The sequence below is a fragment of the Zootermopsis nevadensis genome, unplaced genomic scaffold (assembly GCF_977971745.1).
Source record: "Zootermopsis nevadensis isolate Lab colony 2312 unplaced genomic scaffold, Znev_1.0 Znev_ptg000001l, whole genome shotgun sequence".
Classification (NCBI taxonomy): Eukaryota; Metazoa; Arthropoda; class Insecta; order Blattodea; family Termopsidae; genus Zootermopsis; species Zootermopsis nevadensis.
In genome coordinates this window covers 1,677,285-1,692,500 of record NW_028259133.1, presented here as the reverse complement: position 1 = coordinate 1,692,500, position 15,216 = coordinate 1,677,285, and the positions used below count along the sequence as shown (strand labels likewise).

At 40.5% G+C, this 15,216-nt stretch overlaps 1 protein-coding gene across 12 annotated transcripts in view; it reads right to left on the bottom strand.

Moving 5' to 3' along the window:
- LOC110840133 (high affinity cationic amino acid transporter 1-like) overlaps positions 1-13,530 on the bottom strand; it is a 42,203-nt gene extending 28,673 nt beyond the window's left edge. For 2 of the 12 annotated variants that reach the window (XR_015534633.1, XR_015534632.1), the window contains exons 1-3: positions 11,023-11,199; positions 675-965; positions 1-7 (exon numbers count right to left, since the gene is read on the bottom strand). The exon at positions 1-7 is cut by the window's left edge and continues 122 nt beyond it. Coding sequence is in view for 7 of the 12 variants with exons in the window: in XM_087346867.1 (XP_087202993.1) it covers positions 1-7; positions 675-918 (251 nt within the window). In the remaining 5 variants the exon portion in view is untranslated. The other 10 variants (XM_087346867.1, XM_087346885.1, XM_087346866.1 and 7 more) reach the window with 10 other exon arrangements.
- Positions 13,531-15,216: the final 1,686 nt, after the last annotated feature.

Genomic DNA, 15,216 nt, shown 5'->3' with positions numbered 1-15,216 from the left:
CACAACCCTAAAATAAAGCAATCAATTGTGCCACACAATATCAATAGAACTCAACGTATATTTACATTGTTTTCCATAATGCAATTTTCCCCACCCACCCACAATATGCAGTTCTTAAAGATCCCTTTGAAGCCGAAGATCGTCTGAATATTATTTATGAATTCAGTCCGTACCGCGAAGAAAACACTACACCTCACCATTACGAAAATCAGCTGGTTAACCCTTTGAAGCCGAAGCTCGTCTTCATAATATTTACGAATCCAGACCGTACCGCGAAGAAAACACTTCACTTAACCATTAGAAGTCGAATCAGGCGGTACCACATAAGATTTAACAAAAGAACATCCCGGTCAAAGCATTAATCACGTGTTTCATTTACGCGTGATGGCCGTCAACTGTCTACGCGCATGCGCAGTACTGCAAATTAAGCAGATGGCAATAGCGGAAGTTACTGTTACTGCACTATCAAGAGCGTTTTATCAGGAATATTTTAAAAAAAATTTCAGTAATCCTTCAAATAAATGAGGGGGGAATTTAGGGCTTTTATATGGACACAAGTGTCAATGAGGGAAATTATTCAAAGATGATTGTCAATGCTAAAGGATTTGTAACACTGAAATGAATAAATATGAACTTCCTATGTTAATTCTGTTGAAACAATTTGCCTACAATACCTGCAAATACAGATGCAATGGCTGCTATCAGGAAGGAGAGCACCACAGCTGGACCTGCAATGTTCTTAGAAACATTTCCTGCGAGAACGTACACGCCAAGCCCCAGTGTACTCCCCACGCCCAATGCGGTAAGATCGAAAGTGTTCAGCACACGGGCTAACTCAGAATTGCCTAGCGTGAGGGAATCGAGCACCTTACGTCGACCCAGAGCATTCCAGCTCCATCCACTCTTCAGTCCCTTCATGGTTAAGGCAAGGTGCCTTATCCAGTCCCCCGCTCACCACTGTGGACCTGCGGGTACAAAACACAGCTCCAATGTAATGCCAGAACAAGAGAATCTGTGGTTTTAAGCAACAGATTTGAAAGAAATCCATTAAAAATTGTATATCTGAACATTTGGAATGATTTGGCCTTGCCTGAGTATGATAATTCACTTCAAATCCTATCCCTGAGTCTCCCAAATTACCTCTTTACTTCGAGTTTTCTGACCAAAACTTACCAGTTCTCATATCCATTATTCGTGCTACCCGGCCATCCTTCGTCATTAACCTGACAATACACAGTGATTTTTTTTTAAAACACAAGGGTACAAAAATGAAATCAGAATCAGGTCCACCACCATGTAATAGACTTTCTTAAATTTCCCCGTGTTGCTAGGCCGTTGTTCACGCCAGTTGCCCAAAAGCTGTGCAGGTGCACAGACGAGCAGAACACATTACTCCTGCTGATGGAGAATCGTTCGCAATAAGGCAGTAATACACGAAATGGCAACAACAATGCGGGAAGCAGGAAGTGTTTATCTGTGACAATAGCTCATCGAGTGACAAAACAGTTGAAACCACAGCAGTATCGATTTAAAACAAAGCAACAGCTAGATGCGACTACAACAATCGATTGTTGCTACCGATTAATAAGTTCACGCGTAGTAATGAGAATTGCGTTATACTAGAGTGAAGAGTACAAATTGCGAAGTTCCTAGTTACGTAATTTTTACACACGCGCGTTACTTCCTCTCTCTCTCTCTCTCTCTCTCTCTCTCGTTCTCTCAAGTTCAAATATTTTCCTCAACACTTTAACCTCAAAACCACTTAGGTCGAGAGACCAAGTTTTACGGTTATATAAAACAGCAGTTAAAATTATAGTTCAGTATTCAGGGTTCTAGACGGCAGACAGAAAGATAACAGATTCTGATCCGAATAGCAACAAACGGTCCATTACTTTAATCTGTTCTGAAGTTCGTGAATGTAAATGTATCCATGCGCCATTGTACCTAATATGGATGTCAACAGCTGAATTATATGGAATGGTGAAACTCCGATAAACACGTTGAATCCTGAGAGGAGTTTTGAAAGAATTTAATTCAGATTTCAGACCAACAATGGACAGGCACCTGACACTTTTTTTCGCACAAGACTTCAAACTATTGTAAATGGGTCAGCCACTTTTAAGTGCGTTTCGAATTTCATTACATTGCTACCAACAGCATTCAAACTAACTCCTTTCCAGATTCGGGCACTTCTGTAGTCTGCGAGGGAGGCTTCTGTGCAACAAATAACCTGAAAGCGAGGGGCAATTGGCCACGGTGAAGCCATGATAGGTCTGTAAACCAATGATAAATTTTATTTTCAAACAAAACACAAAAGTCAAGGTTAGCCACAGAAACAGATGATTCACTTTTCTGTTCCTCTGACTATAGAGACGGAAGCGAGAACGAGAATGGGAGGGAAATTCTCGCGGCTTGTGTTGTGCTCCACAAACTGGGGAAGACAGGCCAGCCAATTGATAACACTAAGACACAGACGACTTCTTCAGGGCACATGACTCACCAACAGACTGACAGAACAAAGTCGAATAAACAAGAAAGCTTGCGTTATCTTAGCGAAAAAACGTAGAATAGTTAAAAAAAAAATTAAATGTCTCATTAAAGCGGCAGGTCCAGGGATCCCAACAATCGGACATTCTTTACGTTCAATAAAACAAGTTTCTCTCGAACCTCGCGTTACAACAAACGAATTAAATCTCTTCATTTACACCAGTGCTGCTGAGCACGGTCACGGTTAAAACTAAATTGGTTTTTTCGATTTCCGCAGGCAAATTCCGGGATACCAACCTAAATTATCATCATTCATAAATCATTCTCCCACTCGACGCCGCGTCTTCTGAGCTACCGACGCAAAAATGTATCAGTGTCGAACTGTGATCCGCAGAACTCTGCGAGTTCCGTGAGAAATGATCGGTAACCACGGCGGCCGGGGTTCGCATTCCACGTGGACAAAGCGTGATTCAGGTCACCGCTTATTTTTATACACGTTGAAGAATGATATTAGTAATTGAAATGAATACGTGTGAGTAATAAGAATAATATATTGTTTGAAAAACCTTGAAAATTATTTAATAAACACAGGGAACGTCATGTTTAAGATATGACGCACGATAATGCACGGGCGAGTTAGTCACCCGGGAATCAACAATGGTCGGCGCAGTCACACAAATCCGAGATAAGATAAGGCACTGACAATTGAAGTCGTGGAATATTATTTGAAGTGAAAGTTTTGCATAGATTATATCTCAGAGTATCTACTTTATCTGCTTTTTAAGTGCGTTGAACGCTCACGTTCTGAGTCATTGAGAGATGAATGTAATTAGGGCACTCGTGGTCTTATCAGGGCGATCTCAACGTCACATGCGAAAGCCCACTTAGATACTGTTTTAAAACCAGCATAGTCTGGTATAATTCACAACTGAGAATACAAGCATATTTACTTTTCGTATTATTTATTTATTTATTTAGTGTTCTGTCTGACGACAGGTCCATATGAACAGGATCCTTCCATCCTTTTCTCGGACTGGGACCTGTTCATATACGTTCTTGGCAGATGATCCAGAAGTGGTTTGCCATTGCCTTCTTCTGTGTGTGAATGGAGTAATTGTTGGGATGCCACGGAGGAAAAATCCGTGTTGCCTAGACCACGGCCTTGCCCAACACAAGTTATAAATTCGGGCACCGCCGGGAATCGAAACCGAGACCCCAGGATTACAAGGCCAGCGTTCTAACCGCTAGACCACCTCATCTTATTATTATTTAGTGTTCTGTCTGACGACAGGTCCATATGAACAGGATCCTTCCATCCTTTTCTCGGACTGGGACCTGTTCATATACGTTCTTGGCAGATGATCCAGAAGTGGTTTTCCATTGCCTTCTTCTGTGTGTGAATGGAGTAATTGTTGGGATGCCACGGAGAAACCGGGGAAGCCCCCGGAGGAAAACTCCGTGTTGCCTAGACCACGGCCTTGCCCAACACAAGTTATAAATTCGGGCACCGCCGGGAATCGAACCCGAGACCCCAGGATTACAAGGCCAGCTTTCTAACCGCTAGACCACCGTGGCGGCTAAATCGCTCTTATCCTGAGATATTTTGTAGATTTTCTGAGTTTCGTCCGGGCAGTTGCTGGGATAGTATCTTAAATCAGGCCACGGCCGCTTCCTTCCATGTCTCTACCACTTCATTATTCATTAATCGCCCTGCCATTTGGCTAAAGAGGTTGAAAGGACCATAAGCAGAAGATATGCTCTCATCTCTCTCAGGAATAAAGATTTGTAAGATGATTCGACGGTGTCATTAAATAAGCCACGAGTACATGAATAAAAGTTCAAGACTGTAATGTCAGATATTTCTGTTAGGCAATATTTGTGTGCAGTTTTCTTCATCTAATTCCATTCATTGAATTTCTTATTCACAGTTGTTGAATTTTTAAATTGTCTACGTCTGTCATATTCTGTTAGAACAGAGTGCGTCGTGAGATAAGATAACGTGTCCATTGAAAGCGTCTGTTTCAGACGAGCGATAGCATTTGGCAGGTCACGCGTCATCTCTGTAAAGCGCCGATCCCCATCTTGGGTCGTCCGATGTTCCTTGACGTGCGTACGTCGTGTGGCTCTCCCGACTAACTAAACATTTCAGGCAGTCGTAAAGTTGTCACTTTGTGTCCAATTTCCGAGCGAAGTGTTACATTTTCTCTACGACTGTACAGAATATATAAAAACCTCACATTATATTAGCACAGTAGCCAAGTATGACGTCTTTAACCAAACCGGAGACTCCAGCAACTCGCTAATAGAAATTTAAAAAAGGAACTGTTAATTGATCTAACGACTGGACGGTAAAATGTACGTCTATTTTGCTTTAATAACTAGCCACGTGTACCAACCTTTAAATTGTAGCATTGAAATGCCAGTAGGAGGTTTGTCAGCGATAAATGCGTAACGGCTAGTTTGTGTTCAGGTAAAATTAATTAAAACCATGAATCGTTAGTTTTATTATTTACCTTCAGTAAATGAGATTACTCAGCGCTGATCTCGTGGCTGTTATGTGGGTCTCTTTCTGGACGTACACAAATTAAAAACCGCGGAAACATAAGTCATATGTCACGGTTGGTAATAGTGGAAACAAATGCCTGCGATTACCAATCTCGCTGTTTACGAGATCTAGCTATCTGCGCTCAAGTCTGTAAATGCCAACCTTCTGGGATATTGCACCGTGTAGTGTCGTAATAAAACATTTGGATTATCAGTTAACTTTTCAGTCTTGTTTCAAATGTGGATATATTTTTCCCTAAATCAATTTTCCGATGTACATTTAGAGAATGTGGAGCGAATTCTTATGGCTCAGGATATGAACCTGTAATTAACCTTCAGTTTCAATGAAAGGCGGGAAATTTCTTGACTTGATGAGCGTACTGTTAGCCTGTCAAGGACTCTGCTCCATGGCGTTGGTTGGTTCGTTTGTTCGTTAGTTAGACGTGTAGTCTTGTATATGATGACTGACGTTTCGAATAAAATCCTACATTATACGTTGATGTCAGCAGGGCGACCGACGGAATTACAAATGCAACAATGGAAGAAAGTACAGCAATTGTATTCAAAGCCATTGTTGCAGTTACATGATCTGAACTCGTTGCAGCGTGGTTTAAATCCAGTTAAGACATCTGACAGGTGTGAAAGTTTTTTTCTATTATTTTTTTAATTACTTCTTGCAATTTACCAGATCTCTTTTGAAGGAACACCGATATTTCTTCTCTTCGTTTCAACGTCCTGTAGAAAGCTAACTTCTGAACGAAGCAGAAATAAATTCAATTCAGCCCAAACTTCTTCTTCTCGTGATGGTCTACTTCAAACGTTGTGGAATGCGTGGCGCTGCCTTGCATATGACCAACAATTCTGACAAATGCACGGAACGCTTTGTTAAGATTTAATGGCGAGAGTAATAAGGCAGATGTTTCAAGAACACAGTTAAATCCAAAGGAGAGAATTTCATCGGTTAGAACGCTGGTCTTGTAATCCTGGGGTCTCGGGTTCGATTCCCGGCGGCGCCCGAATTTATAACTTGTGTTGGGCAAGGCCGTGGTCTAGGCAACACGGAGTTTTCCTCCGTGGCATCCCAACAATTACTCCATTCACACACAGAAGAAGGCAATGGCAAACCACTTCTGGATCATCTGCCAAGAACGTATATGAACAGGTCCCAGTCCGAGAAGAGAAAAGGATGGAAGGATCCTGTTCATATGGACCTGTCGTCAGACAGAACACTAAATAATAATAAGATGAGGTGGTCTAGCGGTTAGAACGCTGGCCTTGTAATCCTGGGAGTCTCGGGTTCGATTCCCGGCGGTGCCCGAATTTATAACTTGTGTTGGGCAAGGCCGTGGTCTAGGCAACACGGAGTTTTCCTCCGTGGCATCCCAACAATTACTCCATTCACACACAGAAGAAGGCAATGGCAAACCACTTCTGGATCATCTGCCAAGAACGTATATGAACAGGTCCCAGTCCGAGAAAAGGATGGAAGGATCCTGTTCATATGGACCTGTCGTCAGACAGAACACTAAAAAAAAAAAGAGCGATTTAAACACGGCACTCCCGAATACGAAGCAGGATTGCCAACTACTCTACCGCGACGTTGCGTCAGGTCTGCGTGTCGCATTACTGGCATCTCCAGATTCGGGGGTTGGCTGCAAATTCGCCCTCCTAAACTACTATTAAAGGAAATTATTTCTCTCAATGTTATCAGCACTTGCAAAACACCACATTATTACAGAGAACACGGCCACTCACATCCACAACCATAATATACATACAAGCGGTCGAAGGAAACCACCGGGGGGTGGGGGGTCCAGTGAATAAGTTAGAAAATTAAACTGCCCCCTCACGAAATATTACACCAGTTACTTCGAGAAATTCTTGTAACTACCAAAACAAATAAATATGTACGTACGATTTGGCAAAGAATTTCCCTGCGTGTCGTACCAACTATTGACAGCAGTCTTACCAGAAAAATAAGCACACTTAAGTTATAAAGTAGGTTTGCTGGGAGTTCAGAAGGTCAGATGGAACAAGGGTCACACTGGGCCAGCTGATTATCATTTTTCTTTTTCCTGAGTTAAAGTTTGTCATGACGTTTTTTAAATGCATTTTAGTCGCAATAACGGTATACAGAATATATCTTCCGCTGCATTCTGTATTATTTCATGTATTATCAAGATAAATAAGACTAGTTTTTGATAAAAAAAAACATGACGGAAAGTTATATATAAGGGTATATAATCCTATATTTCTATATGGAAGATCGTTATCCATTTGAAATGTTCGGCGGATGAAAATTTGTTATTTCAATTTTCTTTCAAAAAAAAAAAAAGAACACATCATTCAGTTGCTACTAGGCGTCTGTCTACTGATCTCCCACTACAGTAAACGTTCTCATGAAGAAACAACTCGCGTGTATAAAAAAACAACACGTGTTTCCTCTAGTCAACCACCGTCTAATTTATCGGCATTCCCTGAAACGGTTGATTCACTGTACCAATTATTACGTTAGACACCGGCCATTGTCTTTGGTGTATCTGTTGACACAATCACGCGAGGAATCGGCAATTAATTCTACTCACCAGTCTTAGAGGCGATTGGCTGTCTACTTAAGCACCTTCGTAGGTTTACGGAATCTCTAAATGCGATGGGTTGGATCTAAAACGAGTTCTTTTAAAATGGTACGTACTCTAACAATTACATCACAAGTATTCCTACGCTCATGTTAAAAAATCATCAGGTCGATAATGGAGGTAGCTAAGACCTCTGAAACTTCGGTAAACTTCCACCAGAGTGCACGGCGCAACCACCCAGACGACAGCCATCTTTACAATACACTTTCCAGATTCCGCAACATTACGATAATAACTTCGGTCAGATGTTAAATGTGCACTGGAACGAGTTCAGTCGCGTGAGATTTGATCCACTCCCGATAGAATTTACCCCAGCAGGAGAAACAAATTATTGTTTCTTATTTATATATTAAGGGGACAATAAAATTGACTGTACTAATTTCATAAGCAATTTTATCTAATAATTTACTCTGAATTGACAACATTACCGAGAAAGAAACTTAAGTGTTGACGTCAACGTAAAGGAACGGACTATAGATCAGATGTTCTGAATTCTTCAGATAATGTTGAAGAAACGTGGGAGTACAATAGGACAGCGTATACAAACTTCAAGAAAACCTGTGACTCAGGAGAGAAGTATTGTGCAATGTCACCGAATTTGGTATGGGATATCTACGAAATTAAGTCTAAGAATGGTTCAAGCAAACCCTGTAATAAGATTCGTACAGGTGAACATGTAAGATGCAATTTGTACTCGTAATGGCCTGATAAGAAAATATTCTTTGATCGCCTTTTAATATTAGGAAGTGTCTGGAATGGAATGGGATACACTGGTATATTCCAGTAGTTGTCGAACTTCTGCTGTTTCGGAAAAAGTTTATGCTAATTAGTCTAATTCGATGAGTGTACCTGTGTTCTACATCAGGCAAATTTCGTATTTTGTCACATTCACCGAAACTTAGAATACTTATAATTTACGTCAACACTATTGTTAAATAGTCTACGTAACCATTCATATCTGTGTCAAAAGTTGGAGCGAAATCACAAAAAGTTATCGTAAAACGCATCATTCAGCAGAAATTTCTCTTGCAACCAAAACGCCTCAGTACAAATCCTCTCATGCCTACACGGCGATTTATAATTTTCGCCTCAATAAACCGGTATTAATATGGCCACATTCAAGAAATTTCAATTATATATACTTAAAAACGTACATTATTTCGTAAAAAATCTAACTTCTATGTACTTAATAATTTCAAAAAATGAAAAATATTTCTTAATTTTAAAGTTAACTAATCTTTTAATGACTTTGTTGCGTCTGATTTTTGTTGGAAAGCGTTTGAATATTTGATTGCAGTATGTATTAATAAAAATAAAAGGATTTGTTCTGTAAAAATTTGGATTCAGTCAAAAGGCCGCACTTAAGGACCTAGAAGGCCACAGGTTGCCCACCCCTGGTCTAGAAAGTTAACGCAGAAAGAAGTAGGCTTGTACGGCCACGTCGCGTCACCACAAGGCCGGACAAAACGATAATACGCAGAACACAGCTGATAAATCAATCGATAAATGCGGTAAACTCCATTTTCTAAAAACGGAACCAACAAAGACTTAAACTAACAAACAAATTACGAAATCAGATACATTTTTGGAGAAACATTCAGTTCAGATTCTGTTGTTTTCCCCGACTACCAACTAAGCCTAAAGTTTGAAATTGTCTTGTGTCTGATCCCTCATATTATGGGGGGAAACACAAACTGTGGTTGTTGAGAACAGGGTGGACCTAAAAGTAGGAAGCTTCCAAATTTGTATTCTTCATCTAATATTATCAGTGTGGCCACATTAAAAAGAATGAGCACGGCATGTAGCACGCATGGGAGCTGAGAAATTCTTGCAAAATTTTACTGGTAAACCTGAAAGGAAGAGATTGTTTGGACAACCTCCGAATAGATCGAGGCCAGTATTAAAGGAACAGGTTATGATGTGATGAGTGGAATTAGGATCAATAGGGGATCTCGTAAACAGTCGAATAATGAATCATAGGGTTCCATAAAATATGGCTAATTTCTTGGTTAACTGAGAGACTCCTTACTTCTCAATAGAGTTAGCACAGCACAGTTTATAATTCACCAAAATTTAATTTTACCAACTCTTGGTGCTCATACCCCAAATACTAAATTTAATCTGAATCCGCTGAGTAGTTTCGGAGATAAGATATGTCCTTAGATAGGCAGATTACCTCGATTATGAGCTCATTTTATACGCAAATCGTGCAAAAATGAGTGTGAAATGTAGGAGCCCACAACAAATATTTAACATTCTCAAGTGACTAGATTTAGCGGGACGACGAAAATAAATTCACTTATTCGCAAGTTGGTAATGAATCTACGATCGCCGCTAATAGAACGGTCAGACAAACAACGTTCTTGCACGACATTCTACTTCGCCATTCGCATTATGACCTCATTACATTTAGATTGACTCCCAGATTATTTAAAGGCGCTTTATCAACTGCAGAGTTTTGTAGCCTACGTGGCGCCAAAGGAGCTTAAATGGCCACTTCCGGTTAGCAGCTGAGTTTGCAAGGCTGAGTGAGCGGCCTTCGTCAACGAACAGCAACTTCCTGGTCCTCCGCGGCGGGTACGTTCACTCGCACAATATTTTCGCGACGAACCTCCCTGCACTACGGACACCTACTAACAGCAATCAATTTACAAAACACGGAACAGAAGCTAACGTCATCTTTCGGAAGAACGGAAAACCAGCTATACCGACTGAAGTTTCTCCTGATTTTCCTCAGTCCCTTCAGGCAAATGTCGGGATCCTCAACGTAGCCCACGGTTACTTGATCATCCTACCACTCGAAGCTAATATATTCTGACCTACTAACCAAATCGTTAAACAAATAACAGAAAAGAATATCAACTACGTATTCCAGTTAAATGTGCCCACCAGACAGAGAAACATACACGTGCCTTAAGTGTGGTTGTTACATTACTTTAAAATATGGCGTGTTTCACGAGAAAAATAGGTTTACCCACGAAAAAACACACGAAAATAATTCTAAACATTTTAGAAAGCAGTCTATACCAGAACCTAAAATTACAGAAGTTGCCTTATTCAGAAAAAACAAAAACCGGACGGGTTTAATTGGCCATATGGCAGTCTTCCTTTCAACGCCAGTATCCAAACTGTATCACTCGACATACGCCACTGTTCAATACGAAGGACAAACTCACACAAAGGTACCGTATTTACGATAACAGCACAAAAGTTAAATCACTGAACGCACACAAAACCAGCAACCAAAATTCTGCCCCGTTACATAAACAAGACAATTTCATTGTTACGTGTCGTTCGTTGAGTTTGGTCTTAGACTTTAAATTATCAGCACGTCCATGAAAAGTAAAAGACTCACCGGAAATAATGCGAAACAAATGATCAAGAATTCTTCTCCATATACACTAAAATATAGCTCAGTCCGCTACACGATTCAGGTTATGAGTACAAACAAGCAAGCACTCACTGCTAACTTCACTGCACCCAGACACCAAACTCACTACTGCGCCTGCCTGTCTGTCTGTCTGTCTGTCTGTAAGCCGACCGGCCGGATAACGTATGAAAACACCGTTGAAAGCGTACTACAGTGTGACGTAATCAGCACAACAGCTGTGCAGAGACCATGAACGGAACCAACAAACATATTTATTTACGGCGAGTGGTTTCTCTCTGAGTCTGGAGAACTCTAGAAAGATCTGTTGCTAGTTACGGTGGCCTTTTGTGGTATTTTCCTCAAACGAGCCCCTGTTACTTACTTCGATCAAGAAGGCTGTGACAAAGCCGGGATTCGAACTCAAAGTCAGTCATTCTCGATAAGTCTTCATGTGGTGGTGGTTAATTAATCTCTAGCAAAATATGCCAAATTAAGTTATTCGGCGACATATAAACCTTCTTGTGACATAAATTAGTGGCAGTTTTAATAAACTGACATGGAGTTTCAATAAATTGCTCTCGTTGATAACCCGGCGGCCCGCGAGCCGATAAGAAAGGGTGGATGCTGCCCTAGGTCTTCAAAGGTTGAAAAACCCTGCTCTACACGACCTTGACCTTGCCCTTGCCGACTTATAAGAATTTAGAAATATTTTTCTCTTCGCGCAGCTCCGTAATTCGGTTCCTCTGCCACTTTCTACTCACGGTCACAAGAGTCAAGCAAACTGCAGCTCTCACAGGCATTTCGGATTTCTACCGCATTTAGCGCCACACTCGCCATAAAATGGCAGCCACCTCTCTTCTCTACATGACGACCAAAATAACGTGGAGTTCGGACACAACTTGCAAGGCCTATTTTCCTATTGCACAAACACGTAGTCCTGAAAATGCATTGTTTGCATTACACAATGTATATACAATAGGCAATGCAAATTTACGACCTGATAATAAAATACATTTTAATTCAAGAATTAGTACACCGACCTCACGCGTGGGTGGGCGAAGAAACTACCGTTCTAAGACTTCCTTTGTTGTATTCGTTTGTAAATTTTACGTGTTGTTCACCATTTGACCTACCTACACTCCCTGTATCGTTCAATACAGGGATGCGGGTATAAGAAAGAGGTGTTTTTGTGTTCGCCACACAAAACAATCCACAAGTGAACTCTGTCGCCCACAACTGCCATCTAGCGGACAAACATCACACTACATTGGCTCCGCGGCGTAGCAAACCAGATTTTGATAGAAATGTATAAGTCACAGCAAATCGATAGCTAGTCAGGCTTATCTGGACTGCTCCTTAGAACTGATTTCGGCAGAGTGGACTTGGTCAAGGTTCCTGAACAGCTAAAACTGCGGCCTGCGTAAAAAAAATGTGGCTGTACTACATATCTAAGTCGCAAAACAAGATGTGCAGTCTTCCAGCCAATCAGGCCGTGAGTGAAGGCTTGTGCGCATCAGGGCTAGTGTCAAGTGTGAATGTCCAACACGATCAATAATCTAGTTCCTGCTTCCTTCATATGCTCCACGGAGTTGCGCAGAACGAGTGTTATTTATCGGCGCTGTATTCTGTGCACCAAGGATAATCTTACAGTCCGACTAATCTATTCATGAAAGATTAAAACATCGTCTCATTAAAGCTGAGTTACTAAAGGGACATTCCTCGACACAGCTGTGTCAACGATCTGTAATTGTCGCCTTGCAATTTATGACTGTAACTTCCGTCAACTACACGAGTATTCAGTCCTTCCTACTTTGTCGCATGATGGCATAACTCAAAGCAATTGGTCCATAAGGTTATCAACGCCACTTACACGTCAAATACTTACAGATATTGAAATACGAAGTTGGTCAGACGGCAGTGTGCCAGAACAAATATGGAGTTCGCGCAGAGTTCAAACTCGAAGCTAAAAAGAGTCATGGCCACGCGGGCATTTCAAAGGGTTAAAATACATACTACCGAAACAAGACGTAATTTGAATCAATACATCTTAATATCCTCGAAGACATTTCATACATGTAGACAATGGACAATCGGTAGTGCTGAACCACTCTCCCAATCACTCTTCAATAACCAATATAACCTAACCTGTCCACAGAATTGGTTATACGCTTAAGAGAGACAGAAATAATATTCGTGGTTGGAATTGCCAATCAGAAACTTCGGTGTTTTGGGCCTATATAATTTCGTTTTGGCGGATGCTAGAAAAGGTGGACACAGGACGCTCGAGTAGACAGATTCTATATTCTAATGCGCCAATAATTATTAAAAATTGAAATAAACTCACCTGTCAGTATTAAAATGGAGACTGTTGTTTATGCATAGCGACTCTGTGCAGATTCAGGTGCGAGAATCAAATGTGATCACCTCGATAAAGAAACCATATCTGCAGGGAGATAGCGTTTCATGACGTTTCACGCTACATCTGGACCTTGAACTGAAACACCAGGTAACAACGGAGAGTGGCCTTGATTCAGCGGTACAATAGCTACAGTTATTCGATTTCCACACCAGCAATCAACAATATGAATGTTCATTCAGTTGTGAAGCAATAGATTTCAGTCGATAACTATATATTATTATAAACTATTCTTACTTCAGTTCAGAGATCTTAAGAAATGTTTCATTTCCAAATTTTCACGTAGACCTCAGCCAAACCGTATGAGTATGATGCAATTAATTAAACGTCGATTTCATTAAGTTGGCATACGCTGAAATATAAATCGATTTTTAACCGATATATCGATATGGAATTTCGTGCAGAATTGTAAATCTGAAACGTAGTAACGTTATAATAAATTATTCTCGGGCTACCAGCCGTTTCAGGTGGATGAAAATGGTTCGCGAAACGTTGGTTTTCTAGCTTTTCAACCACATGACACGGCTGGTAGCCTGAGAAGAATTTATTATACTTAGATGCTTTTAAAGCTCCAGATCGTTCACGTAGTAACGCTTGTAAGGCGAAAGGGACTGTCGCATATTTGTCACATCGCCCAATGCCTTGAATTACATAGAAATTCTGTTAATTCCACGAAGGGGCTGACACTTATCCATTGCAATTAGTTTTCAATAACCTGCAGATAAGAATTAGGCTTCTTCAAGTCTGTAACTAAGGCTTTCTTTATTCGTATCAAATAGCGATGACTTTACCTTTCCTGACCTTGATTCTTGCAGGGACTGAGATGCTTTGTTCAACTGAAGGATACTAAATTAGCTACTTCACAAGTTTCTTAAAAAATTGTGGCCATTCTGTTGCTATGAAACCATTGCAGAATTTTGTAAGGGTAGTTTCATTTAAAGCCTTCTGAGCCATTAAGGACGATTAGTTTGTTTTTCAGCAATGCAAGTGGAAAGTACCAACATAAACTTGGGTCATCACTTTCATAGAAAAGTATTCTGTTGTTTTCCTCTACAGAATTTACCGTCAGATTTTGCCCTTTCATTTTTTGCGTTGAATCTCATCTGATGACATCCAGAGAAGTGGAAACCTTGCTTTGCTTCATTCTGTAGATGACTGAAATTATTTTATTTCAGTGGTACAAACCTTACATCAAGATCTCTTGTTTGCGATGTACGAAACAAAATGTCAAAAATGTGGGAACACATCAGAAAATAAATTTAGTACAAAAAACTGTTTGAAATTTCTTCCGAAATCACTGCCATTCTGTTATTTGCATTTCACCCTTCCTGTTACTGCAGGATCAAGATTCTGTGTTCTTCAGTTACGTTGAACAAATGGGGACTGAGAAACCAACTAGCAGCTAGAGACTTCCCTCTTCAGATATTCATTTAAGCAAAATTTCCCTTCGTTGAATGTGATGTAAGGCAGCACTGTCATTTAAGGAATAAAAAAATTAGCTGCATTTCTTAATACTTTTAAGGTTATGACAAAGAATAAAGTTCAAGACGTGCATAGAAGTGCACATGAACAGTGCGTAGATATATTTCCCATACTCTACGCTGAAGACCATTAAAGTATCCGCTCAAAACTGATGCCACTTCACACATTCAAGCCACAAACTTAGATTTGAAACTACGTTCTTTACATGATGGAAAAGACCATCAGATCTTTCGTCAGCTGAACCAACAAATTTTTCCTGAATGAATGTACTCTGACATAAA